The sequence below is a fragment of the Sus scrofa genome, chromosome 8 (assembly GCF_054392235.1).
Source record: "Sus scrofa isolate SSC_HxYL_T2T_F1_AM1 chromosome 8, Sscrofa_HxYL_maternal_Yorkshire_Landrace_v2.0, whole genome shotgun sequence".
Lineage (NCBI taxonomy): Eukaryota > Metazoa > Chordata > Mammalia > Artiodactyla > Suidae > Sus > Sus scrofa.
In genome coordinates this window covers 32,936,094-32,960,617 of record NC_139390.1, presented here as the reverse complement: position 1 = coordinate 32,960,617, position 24,524 = coordinate 32,936,094, and the positions used below count along the sequence as shown (strand labels likewise).

General features: G+C 37.5%; 1 protein-coding gene across 6 annotated transcripts; it reads right to left on the bottom strand.

Moving 5' to 3' along the window:
- TMEM33 (transmembrane protein 33) lies at window positions 1-23,879 on the bottom strand. 6 transcript variants are annotated; one of them, XM_021100356.2, is made up of 8 exons: window positions 23,751-23,879; window positions 23,539-23,607; window positions 20,225-20,319; window positions 19,833-20,020; window positions 14,120-14,187; window positions 13,393-13,526; window positions 10,312-10,395; window positions 1-5,369 (listed from the first exon to the last, which is right to left on the bottom strand). In XM_021100356.2, the coding sequence occupies exons 2-8, from the start codon at window positions 23,578-23,580 to the stop codon at window positions 5,240-5,242; spliced, it is 741 nt and encodes a 246-aa protein (XP_020956015.1). In that variant the 5' UTR covers window positions 23,581-23,607; window positions 23,751-23,879; the 3' UTR covers window positions 1-5,239.
- Between the last annotated feature and the right edge of the window lie 645 nt (window positions 23,880-24,524).

Genomic DNA, 24,524 nt, shown 5'->3' with positions numbered 1-24,524 from the left:
TTAAATCCAGAGAGATTTTTTATTACACAATTTGATTTTTACATCAATAAAATCTTAGCTATAACAGTACAGATGAAGGAACAATTTAATTTGTATTGAAATAAATATTAGATATACAAAGCACATACAGTGAAACAGGGTCACAGTAAATTACAAGTGGAGACATTATTTTGCTCAATCACCAAAGAGAGCCCTTGACACTTCCAATTTCACACCATCAAATTTATCATTCTTGCTGATTTAAGTAGAACAGAAAACAAATATGGATCCCAGGGCTTACTTTCACAGGTACCAGCATAGATAATTTACTATGGCGATCCAATTTGGAAATCAGTAGGGACCAGTAAACCGCTGCATAAAAGAAAGAGTGAATGAGGTCCTTTTTCCTTAGTGTCAGCAGGCTATGATTATTATGTTTATTAGATTTTCTTGAAAGGACTTCACATTTTCTCAAATATTCAGGAGCAATATATTTCCCCTCTGAGCCCTACATTAGCATTTATGTGCTTTGGTCTTGAATACAGGGGAATGATGAATTTTTCAATTTATTTCATAAATTTATACAGTCTGGATGGTACTGGCCTGAAGAGTATATAACTCCCCAACCTGTATAATATTAGATATTAAAAATGGATTCAAGAGAAGTTACTAAGAAATGCTGACATACTGTATATACAAAATTTTTTCAATATATCCCATTATATAGAGCACCACAAGTAATGCATTTATATATCAAGCAGTCATTTATGACTCTCTTTCTACTCTTTGTGACCCTTTTACATTTGTTCCAGTACAAACACATCACAAATGTTACCTACCCAAGACTTTGCCCATTTGGTCTCAACTTACAAATACATACATAAGCAAAAATTCATGTCAAAAGCACTCTATTTTAAAGTTACAAAAGAAAATAGTCAAAGTTTGAAATTAAACTGTCGTGAATTAAGAAAAAAAGGTTTGAAAAAGGACTGAGCATCCAAAAAGGTAGCGTTACAAACTATGATGGAAAAAGTGAAATGACTCTTGGGCCTTTCCTTTTCCTGGCATAAGAGCTAATTTTTAGATTCCAGCAAAGATATCCAACAATAATTTTTCCTATTATCTTCTAAGAAAAAGAATCTCCTGGACTAAAAAAATACTGTATCTCTCGTCACATCAACTCAAATTCAATGCAGGTCAGTGTGAAATGCACTGCACAATTTTACTGCACAAGAGGAGAAAGACCAGAGTGAAGTCCCTCCCACAGGAACGTGTTCCTTCTAAGAATCCCTCCAAAAACCATCTTAGAAGATAGACATATCCTAGAATAACTGCTACCAGGAAACCTCCCAAACTTTTAGAAGCTCTTTTCTAATCCTTAACACCAGATCCAATCACAACTTTCCACCCAGAATATTTTAAGAGGAATGCTCATTAAAATGATCTCTGGAAATAACCCCTTGACTTATAAAACATGCCTGCCTTTGGTATTCTATCTGTTGAGCCTCATATAGCCTCTACAGAATTCTGAATTCTAGAGAAATTCCAAGGAGGTGTTCAGTGAAACAAATTTCTGCAACTCAAACTGAATTTACAAATCTAGATACTATTCTTAATATCCACAAATTTCAATAAGCTTGTGTATTATTGTGAAAAGTCTAAATTTTAAGAGATGGAATGCGCAATACCTTGTGTATCTACAAAATGACCATGAAAAAAATTTAAGGACCACTTTTACAAACCTGAAAATGAAGAGAATAATTTTATAATTGATGAGTTTACATGATTTAGGCACTTATGAAAACAAAAACAGAAACAGCAGAAAGACCATGATCTGAGAAATGCCACCAATTGTGGCCTATTTTACTTTTTACCTAGAAAGCAGATATTAATAGGGTACTTGTTCTGGTTTTTGAACATTTTGGTATTTTAAAATTGTACTCACAGCAAATGCTTACTAAATATTTACTGAATATTGAATAACTGCATATTAAAGAGTCATAGAATTCAGGTCCTTACCTAAGTCAGCATTTAATGGTATTTTACCTTCCAACAAGGGGTGTAAAACAGCTGGGGACTCCTCAAGGAAAGAGTGCCACCTACTGCTCATAAACATAACTGTGGTTACTTTCTCCCATGAGGTCTTCATTACAGAATAAAACTCAGTCTCAATTTAGGTGAGAGCTTTGAGTCTAGCAGTGGAAAAGGGATTTGGTTGGGTGGGTGGAGGGGAGTTTCGGCACTATATTAATTAAATCAAATTCCTATAACTTTAGATAAGGATCTTTACCACAGTGCTTCAAAATTAACTTCATTCATTCTGATTTCAAACTTTAACTCACAAACTTAATCTGAATTTTTGATCCTGATTTTTTAGGAAGAAATGAAGTATTTCAAAAGTTTTATAGTTCTTAGCTTTACAACAGACTTCATAAAACTTTCACAACTTCTGGCTTAATATTAGCATGCCTTGATTTTCCCTGGAAGGGAGGTTCCTAAATAACTAAATTTAATAATGTTAGCTTTCTTTCTTGCTTGCTTCTTCCAGGAGCATCTAACCATAGTGACTTTTACTCCAAGAAAATTTAAGTACAAATTGTTATTTAAGAAATTTCTCTTTGGATTAATGTTAAATAGAGTTAAAATTCATGAGAATCAAGTGTACAAAAGAATATAGAATCTGTGTTAGACTAAAGTAGGTTTTATATGAGGCCTCCACCTGTCCAAGAAGGTTTAATATCTAAAAGTGCTAGTGGCACTATACCACTTCCTAAAGAATTAAATATTCTAGATGTTAAACCACTTTTTTGTAAATCTGTAAGTAAAAATAAATTCAGCTATGCAGCTATAATTTCTCCTAGTACATTCATTCTATATACTGCTATTATATTTCCTTAATGTAAAATCTGATATACAAGTTACACTGTAATTTCAGATGTTAAATTGGCTCGTTGTTCATACTCATACTGCACATTTTCTAACTACAATTTCATGCAAACTAAACTCTATTAATGCTCAAATTGTAAGATTTATTTTTTCATGAGTTTGAGTATTTTATTTATAAATCAAGCCTTCCTTTAAAGAGCATGAACCTATCAGAAATATAGCCCCATTATGTGGGGTTGACTTTTGAAGCACAAACTGTTTTAAATTGTTGTAATAGTAGTTTTAATGTTAAATTGTTTTTTAAAACCAAGATAAATTATTTCCTTTAGGAAAATCTTTTTGACCAACAGTAATTTTTAAAATAGGAAAAACTAAAAACAGAGGCATATAGATCATTAAAAGAAACAAGGTAAAGAACAGAGCACACAAAAAGAAAATAAATGGAAAATCTGGTGAAATATGAATAAATTCTTTACCTTAATAGCCAATAGTTAATAGTATTGTTATAAGGTTAAATTCTTAGTTTTGGTAAAAGTTGTACAGGTACAGAAAATGTTAACATAAAGGGAAGCTGAGTAAAGGGTATACAGGGACACTTTACTATTTTTTTACAACTCTTCTACAAATCTAAAATTATCTCAAGATTAAAAAATTATAGAAAACAAAAAGACTCTAGTAACTTAAAAATAAATATGCCTTCAGCTGCCAAAATTTCTTGATATAATTCAAATTTTTAGAAACATCGTTAGAAATCAATAATATATTGTTTACTTAACGTTACAGTTACTTTATTGCTCTAGAAAAGTTAGTTTTTAAAACCATCAAATTACATATATAGTGATGAGACTGGCCACACACACATACACACACTACACACACATAATCGACTGCATATTATGAGGCTACTTCTCTAACTTAGTAGATAAATATTACAAAATTACAAAAATAGCTGGTTACAGTTGAGCTATTGAGTAGGTATCACATTTCCATAGACTGAAAAGTTGAATAAAAAGAAAACTGATGTTACTGATAAGTCACTGAGTGTATTTGAAAAATCCAAGTTACATGCAGACAGAAGAAAACTGGTTACAAAAACCATTACATGACTCTAAATTAACATTTTGCAATATTTTAAACATTTCCAACCATGCAACAGTAAAAGATCAGAATGAATTTTATAAAAGTTGATGGAAGCTCAACAAATGGATTTAACATATTATACAACTCAAATCACAGTTGCATAATACATCCAATTTCCCCAAATTTATCTATGCATTACAAAATTGAAATGCACACTATTTCTCCCACAACTCTTCTTCCAGCCCCACTGCCAATCAATAACCTTACCTATAAACCTTTCTATTTAGTCTTTTAAATCAGATTTGATGGGTATTGTGTAATCTTCATTATTATTTCAGAACAGACACCAAGTTTAGTCATACACTCAATCTTCAGTTACATTCCTTTCAAAAGGCATGTGAACAGCTACAATTGTCTATGGAAATTCAAGCCTAAGTAAGAAACTGAGAAAACCGGCAGTCAAGAATCTGCCCTAATTCTGTAAACTACAATAATACTAAAAGCTATGTGTCCACATTTCTAAAAGAAGGATTTCCTACTTGAGAAATATTATTCAGTGGGTCTCTGAAAGGAAAACTACTACTTCTCTCTGACATAAAACACTTAGGTGACCCCAAAAATTTATACCCAATTAGCTAACTAGCTTACAGTTGGGCTTTAAAAAAAAAAAAATTCAAAGCCAAAGAAGTAATTATGAAAATAAAATTTTGGAAGGTCATTAGCATAAGACACATATAAAATTCCTCTTATAATGGTATATCCAAAATAAATCTGTCCTCACAAAGCGGCACAAAGTCACTTTAAAAACAATCTGAAATTAAATACAGTGCAAAATGTTTCTGTTAAAATCATCAACCAAAATTACTGAATGGCAAAAGAATACTGTCTCAAAATATACTGAATTTACATGTTAGTATTATCTTAATGAACTCATGCCAGATACAAATTCAGATTACCAATTAGATTGCAACAAATTTTAGAGCTATTTTTAGAGAAATAAAGAACTTCATGATAAAGGCACAGCAGCATCTAAAGAATTTTTGATACATTTATCACAAGATCCAGACTTCCTTAGCTATTAACAATACATTACAATAAAAGTTTCTCAGAAAATGTTTAAAAGGCTTGATTTAACATGCCAGGAAAATGATTATTTTTCTACTGAGATGCATTTATGTTAATTATATAAATTGCATTGAGGTCAGTTTTACACTTGGAATTAACCACCCCTAGCAAAAGTACCAGCAGCTAATAATGCTTATTTATATTACATCTAACTTAGCTGGTTGTTAAACTATGCAACTGTTGGTGCCAATCTGCTTATAAAGGCAATGCTCTGGAGACAAAGTCTTCTCACAAACAGTGGGCAAGCAGGTTTCATTATTAGATGTTCGACAACAATCCTCAGTTCATTAAACAAGGTCCTGCAAAATAAAATAATTGTCTTTCAGAAACCCAATGAAAAAGTACCATAATGCAAGAGCGAACACTGGTGAAGGACTTTCCCATAGCCATTAAAGACTGTGAAGTAGAAGAAATAACCAGGGTACACTGTAGGGAACACACAAAATAAAAAGTCTCAAAATCAGCACCTGTGTCCTTTTTCAGAGAAAAGGTTCACTTAACAAAAGCATTTAATAAATGGCTCTCTCAGAGGGCTGAGATTAGAAATGATTTATATCATCTTTACAGTTGAGTTACATCATTTTCACATTTAACTTAAGCAAATTCGACTAGTTCTAAAAAAGAGCATGAGAGTGAAAATTATATAACAGGAACAATCCCACCTATTTCCTTAAAAGACCATATTGCCTCTAAGAGCTTTTCTTATCTGAAAAAATGGGAATATGTACTTATTAGAATCATAAGGGAGTTTAAGTGAGACAACACATTAGATGCTCAATAACTGTTACCTTCCAAATAGATCATCCCACTGATCAAACTGGCTCTTGTTTGCCTTCAAACTAAACCCCATGTCCCCAACATCAAATGCCCTGTACAATCTAGTCTCGGTCGAATTTCCTGCGTCATCTCCTACTACTACTCTCTGCCGTTACACCCATGTTATGCTGCATGTTTGCATCCAAACAGGTAGTGGACCGTGACTTTCCCTAACCGTGCTAGTTGCCTACAAAGTACGCTCTATTGCATACTGTAATCACACACACGTAACACATACGGGAGACACTGGCTAGTAGACAGAGAATCATGTGTATTGCACTGTAGTGTATAAGTGCTTTAAAGAACCATCAAGGGTAAGCTTGGCTGTTCACAATTTTAATACGCTGACTCATCTGACATAAAGGCACAACTTCTACGTTTTTGCTTTTTTTAAAAAATTTTTTTAGGGCTGCACCTGTGGCATATGTAAGTTCCCAGCCTAGGAGTCGAATCGCAGCTGCAGCTGCCACCCAACACCACAGCCACAGCCACAGCAACTTGGGATCCGAGCCGCATCTGTGACTTACACCACAGCTCATGGCAATGCTGGATCCCAACCTTCTGAGAAAGACGAGAGATCAAACTATATCCTCATGGACACCAGCTGGGTTCATTACTGCTGCACCACAATGGCAACTTCTACCTTTTTGCATGTTTTTTGTTTGTTTGTTTGTTTTCGCTGCGCCTGTGGCATGCCAAAATTCCTGGGACAGGGATCGAACCCATGCCACAGCAGCAACCCAAGCTGCTGCAAGTGACATGCTGGATCTTAACCTGCTGAGCAACACGGGAGCACTTGTGTTGTTATTCTTGTGGTTAAAGGCAATAATTTGTTTTTAAAAAGGACATAATACACTCACACACAAAAACAGGAAGGAAATTTGGAAAGATGCACATTTATCCAAAACTTTGCCTTTCCTCGTGGATCTCCTATCTTTGTGACAAACCCCACTGCCCACAACTCTGTACAGTTCCTAGACCAGAAATCTGAAGATGTCTTCTTTATCTCATTCTTCTTTCCTATGCCCTAATTTCCTACCCTCCTAAATCTCTCTCAAATTTATCCTTTTTATTTTACCACTGAATTAGTTCAGACTCTGGACTAGTCTAAGAGTCTCCAAGCTGGTCCTTTTAGTGAAGCTGAAATCCATCTTCTGGAACAGTATTTCTAAATCAGATCTTACCATGTTCTCTCTTTTTTTTTTTTTTGTCTTTTGTCTTTTTGTTGTTGTTGTTGTTGTTGCTATTTCTTGGGCTGCTCCCGCGGCATATGGAGGTTCCCAGGCTAGAGGTCCAATCGGAGCTGTAGCCACCAGCCTACGCCAGAGCCACAGCAACGCAGGATCCGAGCCGCGTCTGCAACCTACACCACAGCTCACGGCAACGCCGGATCGTTAACCCACTGAGCAAGGGCAGGGACCGAACCCACAACCTCATGGTTCCTAGTCGGATTCGTTAACCACTGCACCACGACGGGAACTCCCATCTTACCATGTTCTCAACCCCTCCACATGACAAACTTCCAATGCTCTTCCTATCTTGGCATAAAATCCAAGCCCTTTTATGTCTAGTTCCCATCAACCTGTCTAGGCAGAAATCTTTACTATGTCCCTTTACACTCCCTCAGCTCAAATGACATGTAACTACTGGCACGCCAAGTGCATTCAAGCGCTCGTGTGCCAGAACTCAGACTGAGGAAGCCTTCGCTTAAATTACCACCTCCTCAGGGAGTTCTCATGTCTCCCTCTGTTCTCTGTGCCTTCACAGCACCTCCATCATCATGTTGACATATGTAGCCCTCTAATTCACCCAGCTCTGAGTCCCACATAAACTTGTTATGGTAACACACAATCACTGTCTACAGAAAAAAATGAGTCTAATAAATAAAGTCAGAGGGCACCTTGAAAACATTATCGTTCCACTGTTTTGATTAAACATGTGCTAATGTGAAATGTTTATTAATACATATGCATTATCTTGATCCACTGCTATTCTTTCTTTTTTAATGCAAGTGCTGATATCATTTAAGGGCATGTGGAAAAAATGCGAGTAGAGAAGAAGAAGATAAAGAGAAGAAAAAAGCAAATCTGCTGATGAAAAGCTGATCTCAGGGTAGGGAACCAGAATATGATGTCTAAAATGAATGCACGGACTAGAAGAAAAAGGGGGAAAATTCATGCAATCAAGTAAAATTAAAGGTTTACTTTTAACTAGGGATTTATTAAAAACCTGTACCTAAAGAAAGTAAGCTCTATTTTAGGAAGTACTGTAAAAATATAAAACCCCCTTCAGGAGTTCGCATTGTGGCTCAGCGGGTTAAGAACCCAACATAGTGTCCATGAGGATTCAGATTCCATCCCTGGCCTCCCTCAGTGGGTTAAGGATCTGGTGTTGCAACAAGCTTGTGGCATAGGCCACAGAAGCAGCTCAGATGCAGCATTGCTGTGGCTGTTGTATAGACCTGCATCTGCTAATCCAATTCAACTATAGTCTGGGAACTTCCATATGCCCCAGGTGCAGCCATACAAAGAAAAAAAAGAACCATATAGAATCTAAGCTCTTTAGGAGTTCCCATCGTGTTGCAGCAGAAATAAATCTGACTAGGAACCATGAGGTTTCGGGTTCGAGCCCTAGCCTTGCTCAGTGGGTTGGGGGTCCGGCGTTGCTGTGGCTGTGGTGTAGGCTGGCAGCTGTGGCTCCGATTCGACCCCTAGCCTGGGAACCTCCATACGCCTCAAGTGTGGCCCTAAAAAGCAAAACAAACAAACAAAAAAAACAATCTAAGCACTTTAAAAAACACTAATTCATTTTATCTCCAGGTTTTTCTCTCTGCCAGTAAGGAAATTAAAATTTACATAACTTACCTAAAGTCACACACCTGACAAATGATAGGCCAGCATTCAAATTCATTTTTACTTTGTTTGTAAAAATATAATAGAGAACACACTAATACACTCACTGGGTATCTGGCTAAATTCTACTACATCATGAAATTATTTAAAGTGTGAAAACAAAACCTATGTTAACATTAGTATCTGAGTAACATAAGAAGCTATTAAAAATAGCTATTCATTTATGTTTTCCTTTAATTTTTGAGATCAGAAGGTATAATTTATTGTATATTAATTTAAGCCCCATTCCTGAACAGTATAGTAATTTACTAAAATACTTCTCTGCTTCTTCGTTTTTTCACTCCAAACAATTCTACACAAGGCTCCCATTATGATCATGTCAAAATTGTCATTTCTATACATCTACTTTTTTCTTTTTTTGCTTATAAGGGCTGCATCTGCAGCATATGGAGGTTCCCAGGCTAGGGGCTGAATGGGAGCTATAGCTGCCGGCCTACACCACAGTTCATGGCAACACCAGATCCTCAACCCATTGAGCAAGGCCAGGGATCGAACCCGCAACCTCATGGTTCCTAGTCGGATTCATTTCCACTGCGCCATAACGGGAACTCCTCTATACATCTAAAAAGTAAGTTACAGAGTTCTCTTATGGCACAGCATATTAAGGATCCGGTGTTGTCACTGCAGTGGCTCACGTTGCTGCTGTGGTATAGCTTAGATCCCTGGCTCAGGAACTCTGCATGCTGCAGGTCTGGCCAAAAAAAAAAAGGAAGTCCCAAAACTTCATACCCTGAAACTCAATAATTTTTATGATATGGCTCCAATATACCTTTTGGTTTAAACCTTTGCTCCAACGACTCTCCATTCAGAATCCCCCTGAGAGTCAAACAGGTCAACTCAAGCCCCCTTAAACTCTGCTTTATAATCTTCTTGCCTCTGAACTTGTGCTCCTACTGTTTACCTACTTAACTTTTCCCTATTCTGTCTATTCAAAGAATTTAATCCTTGCAGAACAAATTAAAATCTCTTTTAAACTTTCCTGGGCTTTGCTTTTCCCTATTCTGTCTATTCAAAGAATTTAATCCTTGCAGAACAAATTAAAATCTCTTTCAAACTTTCCTGGGCTCTTCTATCTTCTGTCTCAATGACCTCTCCTCTCTTACTGACTACAGTACTGATACAACAGAACAAACATAACAATTTATCATAGACTGACATGTGAATATTGTATCCTGAGCTATTGCTTCCGTTTTTATTATTTGACATGTGTTTTTGTTTCTTCAAACTAGAAAAGTTCCATCAGAGTGGGACTTACATCCTGCACATCTTCAAATTCCTACGCTTTAGCTGTTTTAGAGGGGATCAAGAAAACTCCAGTCTTACTGTCTGAAAAGAAAAACAATCACCTCTTCATCAATCCTAGACAGTTCTAAGGCCTAACACTTAAGTTTACAAAAACACTGCTTGCTTCTAAAGATTCTAACATAAAAGTTAAACAACTTTTAAAAGTTAAATACTCTTTATCACAATACCCTTAATAAATAATACAGATTTAAACTCATCACCAGCTTACCGACAATATGGATTTCTGCGAGAGGAATACCGAAGAGTAAGGAATCTATAGTATATAAAAGGCTGAAGCAAACTTCCTTGACCACTGAAATAAACAAATACAAGAGGAATAAATACATTATGAATTCATATGCATGCTCACAAAACTTAAAAGGCAATTTAATTGGAGAATGTGGAAATGAATCTGACTAGTATCCACAAGGATGCAGGTTCGATCCTTGGCCTTGTTCAGTGGGTTAAGGATCTGGTGTTGCCATGAGCCATCTGAGTTGTTGTAGGCCATAAATGCAGCTCATATCTGGTATTGCTATGGCATAGGCCAGTGGCTACAGCTCCAGCTGGACCCCTAGCATGGGAACTTCCATGTGTGGCAAGTGTGGCCCTAAAAAGACAAAAACAAAAAAACAAACAAAAAAACCCTGTATTTTAAAACTTTTTTGGGAGGGAGTTCCCTTGTGGCTCAGTGAGTTAAGGACCTGGCATTGTCACTGCTGTGGCTCTAGTTACAGGAATGGTGAGGGTGTGATCCCTGTCCCAGGAACTTCCGCATGCTGCAGGTACAGTCAAAATACCCTCCAAAACAACAACAACAAAAACACAAAACAAAAGAAGCCCAAATAACCCCATCCCTAAAAATCCTACCTTTTGGCAGAATAAATACATTAAGGTGCTAAATGTGATTCTCTTTTTTTTTCTCTCTCTTTTGCCCACCTCTGCAGCATGTGGAAGTTCCTGGACCAGGGCTTGAATCTGAGCCAGAGTTGCAACCTATGCCACAGCTGTAGCAATGCTAGATCCTTATTTAACCCACTGCACCAAGCCAGAGACTGAACCTGCACTCCACAGAGACAAGCCAGATCGTTAACCCACTGAGCCACAGTGGGAACTCCTGGTTTGTTTATTAGGTAAAAATTTTTTGGCCTTTTATCCCTAAATTGTATATTACTTTCATAATTAACACAATTACAAACTTATAATTAAATGTTATATCCACCATTTCCCAAATACAGCTGCATCAAATCCTATATTCAACATTCACAGAATGTTACACCTGGATGGATTTCTGACAATTATTTATTTCAACTATTAGCAGTTTTTTAAATGTGGAAAAATCAAGGCTCAGAAAGTAAAGTTAATGGTCAAATCAACCAGAATCCAGCTCCCTAACATCCAGTAAAGTCTTTCCACTGTGTCATTCCAGGACCTTATTTAGATTATATTATCTACTTTGGAACCCTACAACTTTAAACATGTGATCCTGGACTTTTCAGAGGAAAATATTATAAGAATGGTATAGATGCATTTAAAAGAAAAATCTAGAAAACTCTATTAGTAGCTTAAAGAAAGACTGTTAAAGAAAGGAGTAACAACTGTCAAGTATATAAAACCTCACCAGTTAACAAAGACAAAGAACATTAAAATATTTCATAGACCAAAATGAATTCATTACAAATCAATGAGATTATGGAAAAAAGGTAATGAGATTATGGAAATCAGGACAAGATAGTACAGTCTATTAAATATAAAGTGCACCTCGGAGTTCCCGTCGTGGCTCAGTGGTTAATGAATCCAACTAGGAACCATGAGGTTGTGGGTTTGATCCCTGGCCTTGCTCAGTGGGTTAAGGATCCGGCATTGCCACGAGCTGTGGTGTAGGTTGCAGAAGCGGCTCGGATCCTGCTTTGCCGTGGCTCTGGTGTAGGCCGGCAGCTACAGTTCTGATTCGACCCCTAGCCTGGGAACCTTCATATGCCACGGAAGCGGCCCAAGAAATGGCAAAAAGACAAAAATAAAATTAAAAAAATAAAATGCACCTAGCTCAGACTCAGCAAAAGTACAGACTCACACAGAAGTAGCAGCAGACAGGTTAAAAAAAAAAGTTTAGTGCATTAACATCTGGAAAAGTAAAAATCTGGAAACAAATGGGCATCAGTGGGGGAATGGGCAATAAAATACAGCATACTCATATGACAAAACACTATACAGCCATTAAATGAAACAAATCAGAACTGCGAATGTCAATATAAGTCACAAAAACAAATTGTGTGAGTGAAAAAAGCAGGATGCAAACAACTGATGCATCATGATGCTTCTGATGTAAAATAAAAACGAAACAAAGCCTCATACCTAAAAATAATAATATATATTTTCTACCTATTTGTGTATTTTATTTTTCTGTGTAAGTATTTTAAAAGAGCTACATACATGTACACATATCAAACTCTTTACCTCTGGGAAGGAGAGGACAGAATTGCAACTAGGATTCATAGTCAAACAGTATTTCAGCTTTTATCTGTAATGTCTTATTACTTGAGAAACCAAAAATTGAAAAAGCAGTAATTTGGGCACAATTACAGCTTTTGTTTTGTTCTGTTTTTGCTTTTTAGGGCCGCACCCGGGGCATATGGAGGTTCCCAGGTTAGGGGTCAAATCGAAGCTATAGCTGCTGGCCTACACCACAGCCACAGCACCTCAGGATCTGAGCCATGTCTGCGACATATACCACAGCTCACTGCAGCGCTTGATTCTTAACCCACTGAGCAAGGCCAGGGATCAAACCTGTGTCCTCATGGATGCTAGTCAGATTCGTTAACCACTGAGCCACGAAGGGAACTTCCCGGGCACAACTGCAGTTCTAAAACTTAAATGCAAAAATATACATAGATATATCAATATTATTCTAATGTTCCAACTTTTAAAAGGAAAGTTTCTTTATTCATGCATTCCTTCTATAATTAAGATACAAAAGCATGGAGCACCTGTTAATACCAGAGCTTAACTTTTCAGATTTTTCTTTAGGATGGGAAAAATCATCTCAGTAATGTTAGAATGGACTAAATTAGCCTTCCCAAGATTCTTCCAAAAATAGTTTTTCTGAAATTAATTTTCAAAATGATAAGACAAATTCCAAGGTTTACTATAACATCTTAGGTTCTCTACCTATTATCATGGGAAAAGATGATTGCTAAGATCCACCCAGCCCTGCATAACAGGAGCTACTACAACACATGCAAGCAGGATAAAATACTTATTATGTTCACTAAGACATCAAGCCTCCTAAAACAAATCTGTTGATTCTTACCTAAAAAGCATAAAAACTGTAGCAGGCATCAAGAATATTTCATTACAAGCAATGAATTTCAGAATATTCTGTTGATTAGCACTTAATTTATCCAAGACAGATCTCAGCAGAGGTAAACTATTTGAACCCTTAGCCTAAAACATAAGAAAACAAACATTAGAAGTAACAAAACACTTTGATCAATTACTTTTTTTTAGAAAAACAGCATATCCAATACATAATACAACCCATAGACAATTATTTGAAAATGATGATATAAAAATTTACAAAAATTTACAAACTATTTAGGAACAAAAGTTAATATATTTTCCTGCTTTATTGTATTTTCTGAATTTGAAGAGTTCAAAAGAGAAACAACTTTAAAAAAAGTCCTCATTCACAGGTGTTCTAATTTTCTTAAGAAAGACTAAATTATTTCACAGAAAGTAGTTTTTTGTTTTTTGTTTTTTTTTTTCTTAAATAGATCTATTTCAAACTTCAGAAATTCCTCCAGGAACTGGGAGTAATTTGTAATTCAATCACTTATCTACAAAATGCACTATTTTTATTTTACTAAAACCTAAAACAATAAAAAAATTCCCAAACTTTCAAATCACTAATTTAGAACAAGTTTGTAAGAAATACAGGAACTTTTTGTGACAAATGCCCAATGTCTTAAAACTCAAATTTGTGTTAACTACCTGTAAATTCAGGAGTCAAAAATGAAAACAAGCACCATTTTACTTACATCAAGGACCTTTTTCGTGTATGTGGCAGCATGAAGCAAAGAAAATAACAAAACTGGGAAAATACTCACTGAAGAAAACAATTAAGGAAAACATTTAAAACTCATCAAGCACTTTGCAAAACAGGCTGTGGGTTATGTTCAAATACACAGATTTGAGATGTCATCTACTAAAATGAGTTCAGTGATGGCTTTTTACTGGTAGACTTCATAAATTTTTTTTTTTTAAATCTGTGAAGAACAAAGTCAACTTTCATTTTTTGAAGTTCACAATTCTTTTCATGAATAGTAAAAAAATTTTTTTGTTTTTCTCTTTTTTTGGGGTCTTCTTCCAGGGCCGCACCTGTGGCATGTGGAGGTTCCCAGGCTAGGGGTCCAATCAGAGCTGTAGCCGCCAGCCTACACCACATCCACAGCAATGTGGAATCTGAGCCACATCTGCAACCTACACCACAGCTCACAGCAACACTGGATCCTTAACCCACTGAGCAAGGCCAGGGATCCCAACCCGAAACCTCATGGTTCCTAGTTGAATTCGTTAACCACTGCACCACAACAGGAACTCCCAAAAAAAGTTTTTTTACATCTATTTCTACTAGATAAAATATTGTAAATATGTGCCTAATTAAACTGAAATCTAGACCATCCCAAAGCGTTAAGTAATACAGCTTTTAATCCCACAATGGCCAACCTGGACAAAATGACTTAGCCTTCAAATACCAAGACAGTCTTTTGTACTGCTTTCATCAACTCAACTGCTTAGTAAAGGATAATGATTTAAAGAGTAGTTTCCTAATTTTCCTCAACTAAAGATCTTTCATTTCTTCCTTACAAGGAGCCGATTTTCTTTTTCTTTTTTTTTTGCTTTTTAGGGTTGCACCTGCAGCATATGGAAGTTCCCAAGCTAGGGGTTGAATCGGAGCTGCAGCTGCTGGCCTACACCACAGCCACAGCAACAGGGGATCCGGACCATGTCTTTGACCTACGACACAGTTCAGGGCAACACTCACATCAAAGCCAGGCCCTTAACCCACCGAGTGAGGCCAGGGATCGAACCTGAATCCTCATGCAAACTAGTAAGGTTCATAACATGCTGAGTCACAATGGGAACTCCAATGACCCAATTATTTTGATACTGTTCCTATCAAGCTTTTACAGTTCACATGCTCTCAATTTGCCAAAAAAAAAAAAAAGACTGTATATTTGGTTTTCCATACAGACAACTGAAAGTCTCACCAATTCAATTATAGATATAAGCAAAGAATCCTTATATTTAAGTTTCATTGTTTGGCTTTATGTCATGAAAAAAACATGCAATTTCCATTCAGCTTTCTGAAAATGGAAACTGCTCAAAAGATTACTTACCGCAAATTCTGCTAGGTTGATAACAACAAAAAACCCAGTTGTATAGACTTAATCATGCATAGCAAAAATACTTGTCCTAAAAATAGTAGCAATTTCTAAGAAATAAACCATTATATTTTCCTACACCAATTGGAAGCTTGGTGTGAAGAAAACGGTGACCACTACAACACAATCTGAGTATCAAATTCATTGTAACCGTATCTCATCATTTAGGACCCAAACGATCCTAATTTCCAATTGGCAAATAAAACACTGACCTAAAGCCAAGTATTGTAAGAAAGTAATTCTCTAATATAAAAGTTTTCCAAATTAATAGCCTGATTAATTCTTCCCCGCCACTCATAAAAACTAAGTAAAATGCCAATTTCTTAAGGAGAGATCATATACATATAAGGTTTTACACTTCTTGGAGTTCCCGTTGTGGCGCAGGGGAAACAAATCCAACTAATAACCCTGGCCTCGATTGGTAGGTTAAAAATCTGGTGTTGCTGTGAGCTGTGGAGTAGGTCACAGACATGGCTCGGATCCTACGTTGCTGTGACTGTGGTTTGGTCAGTGGCTATAGCTTTGATTTGCCCCCTAGCCTGGGAATCTCCATATGCTGAGGGTGTAACCCTAAAAAGCAAAAAATAAATAAAGTTTTACAGCTCTTAATGAATCACAGATACTACTGAAACTGATAAAAGCTACAATCCTCTCCTCTCGAAAGCCAATGTAAAACTCTGATGCTTCTTAAATAATTCCATTTAAACTTTAGTATGTATCCTAACTTGAAGCCTCGTTCAATAGAGAAGCAATGTCAGGTAATAAAAACAGAATCCTGAATTCAGAGTCAAAGATACCTGAATCTCACTCTTGGCTCTGACACCAACCTCATTTCCCTAGGCCAAGTTCCATCTTCCGTCATATGAATTTGCAGCCAGCAAAGCTAGGGATTTCAAATGAGTCTTCAATCTCTAACATTCTACGGTTCACAAATCCTCCATAAGAGATTAAAAAATCTTAACGTACTACTTTTAAACTATTTAGAAAATTTAAGGGAGCAAAAGTCTACAAGAGGAGATATCCCGTCATGGCTCGGCGGAAATGAATCTGACTAGAATCCATAAAGACGCAGGTTTGATCCCTGGCCTCGCTCAGTGGGTTAAGGATCCGGCGTTGCCGTGAGCTGTGGTGTAGATCACAGATGAGGCTCGGATATGGCGTGGCTGTGACTGTGGTGCAGGATGGCAGCTGCAGCTTCAATTAGTCCCCTAACCTGGCAACCTCCATATAACATGGGTGCGGCTCTAAAAATACAAAAAAAAAAAAAAAAAAAAAAAAAGTCTACAAGAGAACAAAGACAATGTATCACCTTTCTAAGAACAAAGATGTGAAAATGACTTTGGGCTCACTTTTATTAACATAATACCCAACGACTGTAGGAATCAGATCCCTATCTCTTGCCAATTAATAGTTTGTTATTCCCACTGCTTACGCCCCCCTCCCCTCCGTATAAGAACTTAAAGAACATGAAATCTTTAATCTTCAACATTCCCTAGAGATGGGCTAGCAAATAACTGGATAGAAAAGGCAGAGATGTTGCCATCACTGTCATGAGTCATTGAGCACTGTCTCAGGATCCACTCAATAAAGCTGTCCCAGAGGGCAATACTGATGTTCTCGACAGCTCTATATCAACAATCTAGAAAACACAGTTTCTATCATTTCTATTTTTCTCTTCAAAGAAATTTTAAGCTACTAAGGGCAGAAGCAAGAACCTATAATTTCCCATTACATCTCAGAAAAGCAAGAATTTTAATATTAGTAATTGTAAAGTACCTCAGTGAATGTGGCTGACAAAAGCAGGTCAATCCAGTGACGTGCCAAACAAATGCGATTATCATTTACAGTTTTAGTACAATAATTATCTAGAGAGTTTTACCTTAAAAAGTAACAAATACAAATTATGATGCAACATTACAGACAGACTCATGAACACATTGAAACATGAAAAACTTTTTCTTATATTCCAAACCACTTATATTTTCTTGGTAAAGCAAAGAATTTAAGCAGAATATCCACTGGGGTCAGTAGATGCAAACTATTACATTTAGAAGGGACAGACAATGAGGTTCTACTGTACAGCACAGGAAACTATATCCAATCTCTTAGGATAGACCCTGATGGAAGATAATATGAGAAAAGGAATGTATATATATGTATGGCTGGGTCACTTTGCTGTACAGGAGAAACTGGCACAACATTGTATAACAACTCACTTTAATAAAAAGAATATCCATAAATATATATACAGAAATATTTATATATGGAACTACCAACTTTGTCCAGGTTCAGTCAGAAATATTTTAAAACTACATTTAAGGAGTTCCCGTCGTGGCTCAGTGGTTAACGAATCTGACTAGGAACCATGAGGTTGTGGGTTCGATCCCTGGCCTTGCTCAGTGGGTTAAGGATCTGGTGTTGCCGTGAGCTATGGTGTAAGTCGCAGACTTGGCTCGGATCTGGCATGACTGTGGCGTAGGCCAGCAGCTGTAGCTCTGATTAGACCCTTAGCCTAGGAATCTCCACATGCCATGGGGGCGGCCCTAGAAAAAAAGCAAAAAGACAAAAAAAAAAACAAAAAAAAACCAACCCTACATTTAAGTGTTAACCACCCATTAACTATTGCTAAGGTAGACCCTTTAAGTCAAATAGACCTTGTCAGCATTACCACTCACTTGCCAACATGGTTATCAGGCAAGTTATTGTAAACTCTTTGAGCCTAAGTATTCTTATCAATACTATAATGCTCACTATAATTTTCTTGTGTTGCAAGGATTAAATATGTAAAAGTTTGTATATACTGGTAAAACAGGAGCCCCCCAAATTTTCACTTTCCTCCTATTTTCTTTTCCTTAAGACTAAGAAAAATTTTATTTAAAATTTGGTACCTCATGAACATAAAAAACACTACCTAAATAGGTAGTATTCAGTGTTAGAAACATAGTTTATTGTGCTTTTCATTATGTATAGTTGTATCACAAATATTTAAGCACACTTAAGAGCAACACTTCTGAAGTATAAAATACTTTCCTGAAGGATGATTCATTGGGGAGGGGGAGTGGGGAACCTATTAAAATGATTAACTTTAGGAAACACTGGTAACTCAGTCTCACAATGCACACTACACACTACCCTATCAAAGGTCCCACGATAAAGAAATCTACTTAACAACGTTTAACCTATTGCTTCCCAAACATACTAAACTGCAGAATCCGTTCCTCTCCTTTTTAAGAATACCTATTAGCCCACAACAGATTTTTGAAATACATAAACACACAAATTCCAAATGAATTTCTTACTAGCTCCAAAGAGTATCCATGTATCCTTATTTTCTACTCTATCCATAGCAAATACTCATTTCTTTTTATTTTATTGACTGATTAATTATCTCATTCTCAGCTTAAATAAGTATTTCTTGATGAATTTCCATTTGTTTCTAACTTACTGGGAGTTAAAAGAGCTGAGGATTTTTCTTTTTTTAAAGCAAGACATAAGGACATTTTCCCAAAGATGTGAATTAAATGGAAGAAATTTAGATATTAAAGCAAGTCCTCCACAGGCTGGTGCTGTGAATCTGAATTTTTAAAATATCCATTACTAATGGAGAAACTTACAAAAGGCAAGAACAAAGACACGAAATTAAAATTCCCAAATCAGCTCTTCAAAATTTAGATTTTACATCTTATTTATTTTGTCTTTTTTTTTTTTTTATTTTTTATTTTTTTTGGTCTTTTTAGGCTCCCACCTGCAGCATAAGGAAGTCCCAGGCTAGGAGCTGAATAGGAGCTGGAGCTGTCAGCCTACACCACAGCCATAGCAACCTAGGATCTGAGGCGCATCTGCGACCTACACCACAGCTCACGGCAACGCTGGATCCTTAACCCACTAATCAAGGCCAGGGATCAAACCTGCATCCTCATGGATACTAGTCAGATTCATTATCTCTGAGCCATGACAGGAACTCCTACATTTTATTTATTTATTTAATTTTTGGCCGTGTCCATGGCACACAGAAGTTCCTAGACCAGGGACTGAACCTGAGCCACCACAGCAACCCAAACCACTGCAGTGACAATGTTGGATCCTTAACTCACTGTGCCACAAGAGAACTGGACTTCACATTTTAGAGTCAGAAATTCTTACACTAAATGTATCTTCTTTCAAATGAAGTGCCAACAAACCAAACAACCCAGGCTTCATGGAACACCCTCATTGTGAAATCATTCCTATAGCAAAAAATAATCAGAAGAGATCTCCTTATACACTCACTGGACAATTTCACTGTCAAAAAATTATAAAAGGATACTTGTAACCGGGTAGGAATTGACAAAGATGAGTGAATACAACAGGTAGTGGCAGCTGTCCTCTAACAAAGCCTGGGCCAGGAATGCTCTGCTTAACTGGAAGTGTGGTAATCTCTGGTGCAGCCTCAGAGCACTAGTCAGAGCATTTGCCAGCAAAGCACGTTGGTAAAAGCTTGCCGCTTCATGCAACCTGCAAATTACCAGGGGAGAGGTTATCATGAGACATAAACAGCTACCATTGTCTCTTCCTCCTATGTGAATTGCATCATAATTGCACAACACCTAAATCTATTACTTGCCAAGAGGAAAAAAAATTACCTGACCCTATTACACCTTTTTAGAAGTATCACTATATATATACAAATCAAAGGCAGAAACAAGGTATAATACATACCCAAGAAGAGGCAGAACAAACAAAGCAGAGCAGTAAACTGTGAACAAGCGAGAAAGCCACATTGCTGTGTCCAGTTTGTTGGCCATCATGAATTGCTAAAATTAAAAAGAAAAATACTGTAGGAAACTAAGCATGCAAATTATGTTTTCAAGGATATTATGTAGTTTTATTCCTATTCAAAATGTCTTAATGCCCTTGTAGCAACTGTTTTCTTAAGATCATTAAGTGAAAAAAAATCCTTAGGACAATTGTTTCATGTATATGCTCACTAACAAGGCCAAACGTACACGGGAAGCACAGGAAGTACATAAATAGAAAAATATCAGCTGACATTTAAAAAAAATAAAAGTATGGAGTCCTCCAGTAGCACAGCAGGTTAAGGATTCAGCGTTGTCCCTGCAGCAGCTTGGGTTACTGCTGTGGCTCAGGTTCGACCCCTGGGCCCCAGGAATTCCACATGCAGTGGGCATGGCCAAAAAAATTAATAAAAAGATGACTTAGGCAAGAAAAACCTGAACAGAAATCTAACTACAACTGTCTGTATTCCTTCAATGCTTGTAATCCTGGCTTCATCTACTTTAAAAGAACATTAAATAAGAACTAACTGCTCTCAAGAGAACCAGAATGTCTATTCTTAGAAAAATCTCAAATTCAAATAGAAGAGTCTCAGATCTGTGAAAAAGGCATCTCATAAAGCCAGTTTGGATGAAACCAATCTTACGAAAGAGAACAGTTATTCACTACCGAACTCATTAGCCCATGAAAAGATTTGCCACCATACACACAAGGGCCTGACACACTATAGGGGCCCAAAACATGGCCATCATTAGTGGCGCCTGCCTCTGATTTTATGACTTTCTTTATCCTCTTGCATCTCCTTGACAAGTCTTACCCTGGTTTCTGCGGCTCTGGATTAAACTTCCACATATCACTTTCTTTTCCGTTTTTTCCTCTATCTTTTCTTTTGCGGCATTTTGCCAGGGGATGTGTTCATCGCCACTAATGCAATAGCTTAGAATCTGTTTTCTCAAAGTGTATTTTATATTCAAATTCTAAAGTGGCCTTTACATTATTTTTTTTGGCCACGCTCAGGGTAGGTGGAAGTTTCTGGGCCAGCGATGGAGCCTATGCTACAGCAGTGACAATGCTGGATCTTTAACCCACTAAGCCACCAGGGAACGCCAACTCTGATATTTTTTGAGACTCTAATTGATTTTTGCATTAAGGCTCAATACAGACATGTGAGTATATGAACTAAACAAAAATTTCACTAAACAATACTTATGTCTACTATGTGTGGTGTATTTTGGTATTTTGTATTCTATTTAATGTTTTAGAAATACTATTTCCACTAAAAATTTCGAAACTCACTAATAGGGCTTAAAGTGGAATCTAAAACACTACTCAATCTAATTATCTTCTGAAACAAGACATAAACTTCTGGGAAAAAAATACAAGTATATTTTAAAATTCAAGGATTTTTTTTATTGCATGCTTTCTAACAGTGTGCAAGCAATTTCAGATAAATGCCTCCTCTGGTTTATTCTATCCAAACCTACTAAGCTGTGACTCCTCTAAATTTAAATGGTCACCAGTAGTCAAGGGGAAGGATTAATCCAGCTTACAGCACTCAGTTTCTTTACAAACATTCAGATTCTACATGATAGTCTGAAATTTAATTTTAGAACATTTTCTTTCAAACCTGTTGTTGGAGTTCTCTGGTGGCCTAGCAGTTAAGGGTCGGGGTTGTTACTGCTGTGGTATGGGTTCAGTCCCTGGCCTGGGAACTTCTGCATGCCACCGGCACAGCCCAAAAAAAAGCAAAAACCAAACCCAAACCTATTTGTTTAGGGTGTTCATTTTGTGATAAATAATTGAGCTTTGCATTTCATCTTGTATACTTTTACGCGTGTGTATTTTACAACACAATTAAGAAAGGTTTTAAAAAAGGATACTGGTTTATATTTTAAGAGTGAACTGAATGACCATGTTATAAATAATTCAAGCAAAAAATATCAAAGGACCTTTGGGTGAAAAAATCGATTAAGGTGAAAAATTATTCACACAATCTCTGTCTTACCACAGAATATCTTTTATTTACAAAAGGAAAAAAGTTACCTTTACAATAGAAAGTCTAGTGGACACCACCTTAACCAAATGATCAAACTTAACATCTCCAATGAACATCAACATAAAATGCTTCCTGATAAATATATAATATATATACACAGTTCACTAAGAATGGAATATCACTTATGTAATATTATTACCAAAATACTTAACCTGAATCTAGTCATGGTGGTTGGGGGAGGGGGGGAATCAGACAACTCCAATTTGAGGAACATTCTTCAAAACAACAGGTCTGGACTCTTAAAAGACAAAAAATGGCAGGAGGGCAAGGGAACTGTTCCAGACTAAAAGGGACCAAAGGCCAGTAAATGTAATAATGCACTTTTTCCATCCAGTGTCGATAAGGAGGAAGCAGCTTTAAAGGACAACTTTGAAAGTTCGAATATGAATTGTATATTAGGTAATAACATGTATCAATGTTAGGAATTTCCCAAAATTAACTGCAAAAAATGCTGCGATAACTGCATTGTGATCACGTAGAATATTTAAGTCTCATGGGTTAATCATCATGATGTATATACATGGTTCAGCAAATGGTTCGGCAAAGTAAAGAAAAAAAGAAAAAGTGTGCATATAAAAAGAGGTTAGAAATGTTTAAAAAGAAAAAAGTGACTCGCTCAATTCACGTACAGTGTTTAACATTAGAGGGCAATTATGCTTCCGGTACAAACACGTAGTAAGCAGCAGATCTGCATTTTAAAAATAACATTTACAAAGCGTAACGATATTTTTCTTCGTAAAATGACAAATGGGGGGGAAGATCGCTCTCCCCCCTTTATGTAATTTCTATCTAAAGGCATAAAACAGGCAGAACGGTTCTCTGCCAGCACAGGTGTACAGAATGAAGCGTTTATCTTGATACCTCAGGCGGCATCTTCAACCTTGGGACCTAGGACAGAGACCGAGGGGTGGGAAGGGACAAGAAGGCCGAATTTCCACGGCGTACAGGTGCGCATACAGGTGTGGGCCACTGTTCAAGGCCGGCCTGTTGTCGCTTCCGAAAGAAACTTATAGCTCCCTCTAACATCTTCGCTCTCAATCAGCCTCTCACCACCCTCACCCCAAGCTCTAATCCCAACCTGAAAGCAATGAGCCTCTGGAACGCCGCGAACCCGACTTGCAACATTTCCTGCTCCTTTCTGACGCTAGCAAGTCAAACCAGACGACCCTGCCTGCTCACTTACCACCGCGCCCCCTTGGGGGCCATTCGGAGCTGTATCCGCCATGCGGGGCTCACACGCGCGCCTGGGACGCTGCAATCGGCAAGAGTAAAGAAAGAAGGAAGGTCAGCGCCTGGGCTACGACTCTGGGAGCCGGCTTCCCTGCCCCGTGCCAAAGCTCGCCGCTTCGGTGCAGCGGACAGTCCCGCAGGGCTCCCGCAGTGTCCGGGAAATACCTGTCCCGCACAGCCAAGCTCAAAAGCTGGGTTTCTAGAAAGAACGAATCGAAGGCGGAGCTTCGGAACAAGGCCCTACAAGACCGATCCAACGCACCCGGCTCCAAGTTAATTGCCGAACCCGGAAGTGCTCCCTTTACTTCCGTGGGGAAGATGCGGTGACGCAGAGAGGAAACCCGAAGGGGTGCCCTGAGGCATGACGGGAAGTGTAGTTTTTCTGGTTTCGGCTCGGCTTCCCTCATCGTGCACGCCCATTGATTGGCTCTGTAAGCTAAGAAGCAAGGTTGGCGACACAACTTTTCTCTCATCGTCAGCTCACAGGTTGTTCTTCCTGCCCATGGCCAAACCACATAGTCTCTCTGCTTCCTAATATAGATGCCTTATAGGTGTTTAATTTGCTGTTTTCTTCCAGGGGCTCGCGAGGCCCTGTGGTCTGCTTCTAAGGTTGATTCTTTCAATGAGCAATTCTTGAGACCTACTATGTGACAGGCTCCATACTTGGCAGGGAAGATAAAAAGATGATTATGAGACTGCCGCAGAGATACGTAAACTGAAATTACAGCACAGTACTTGTGTAATATGCACAGAGCCCGAGTTAATCACAGGGAGCACATAGAGAAGACCTGAATCTGACAGGTCCCGGAAGGGTTCCTGGAAAATCGAATTCTGGCCCTAAGTTTTGAAGGACAAAGAAAAGTTGGCTAGGTTGGGGAGGAGATTCCAGACAGCAGCAGAAAGTGCTGGAAACAAAAGGGCCACAATGAAGGTGCCTGT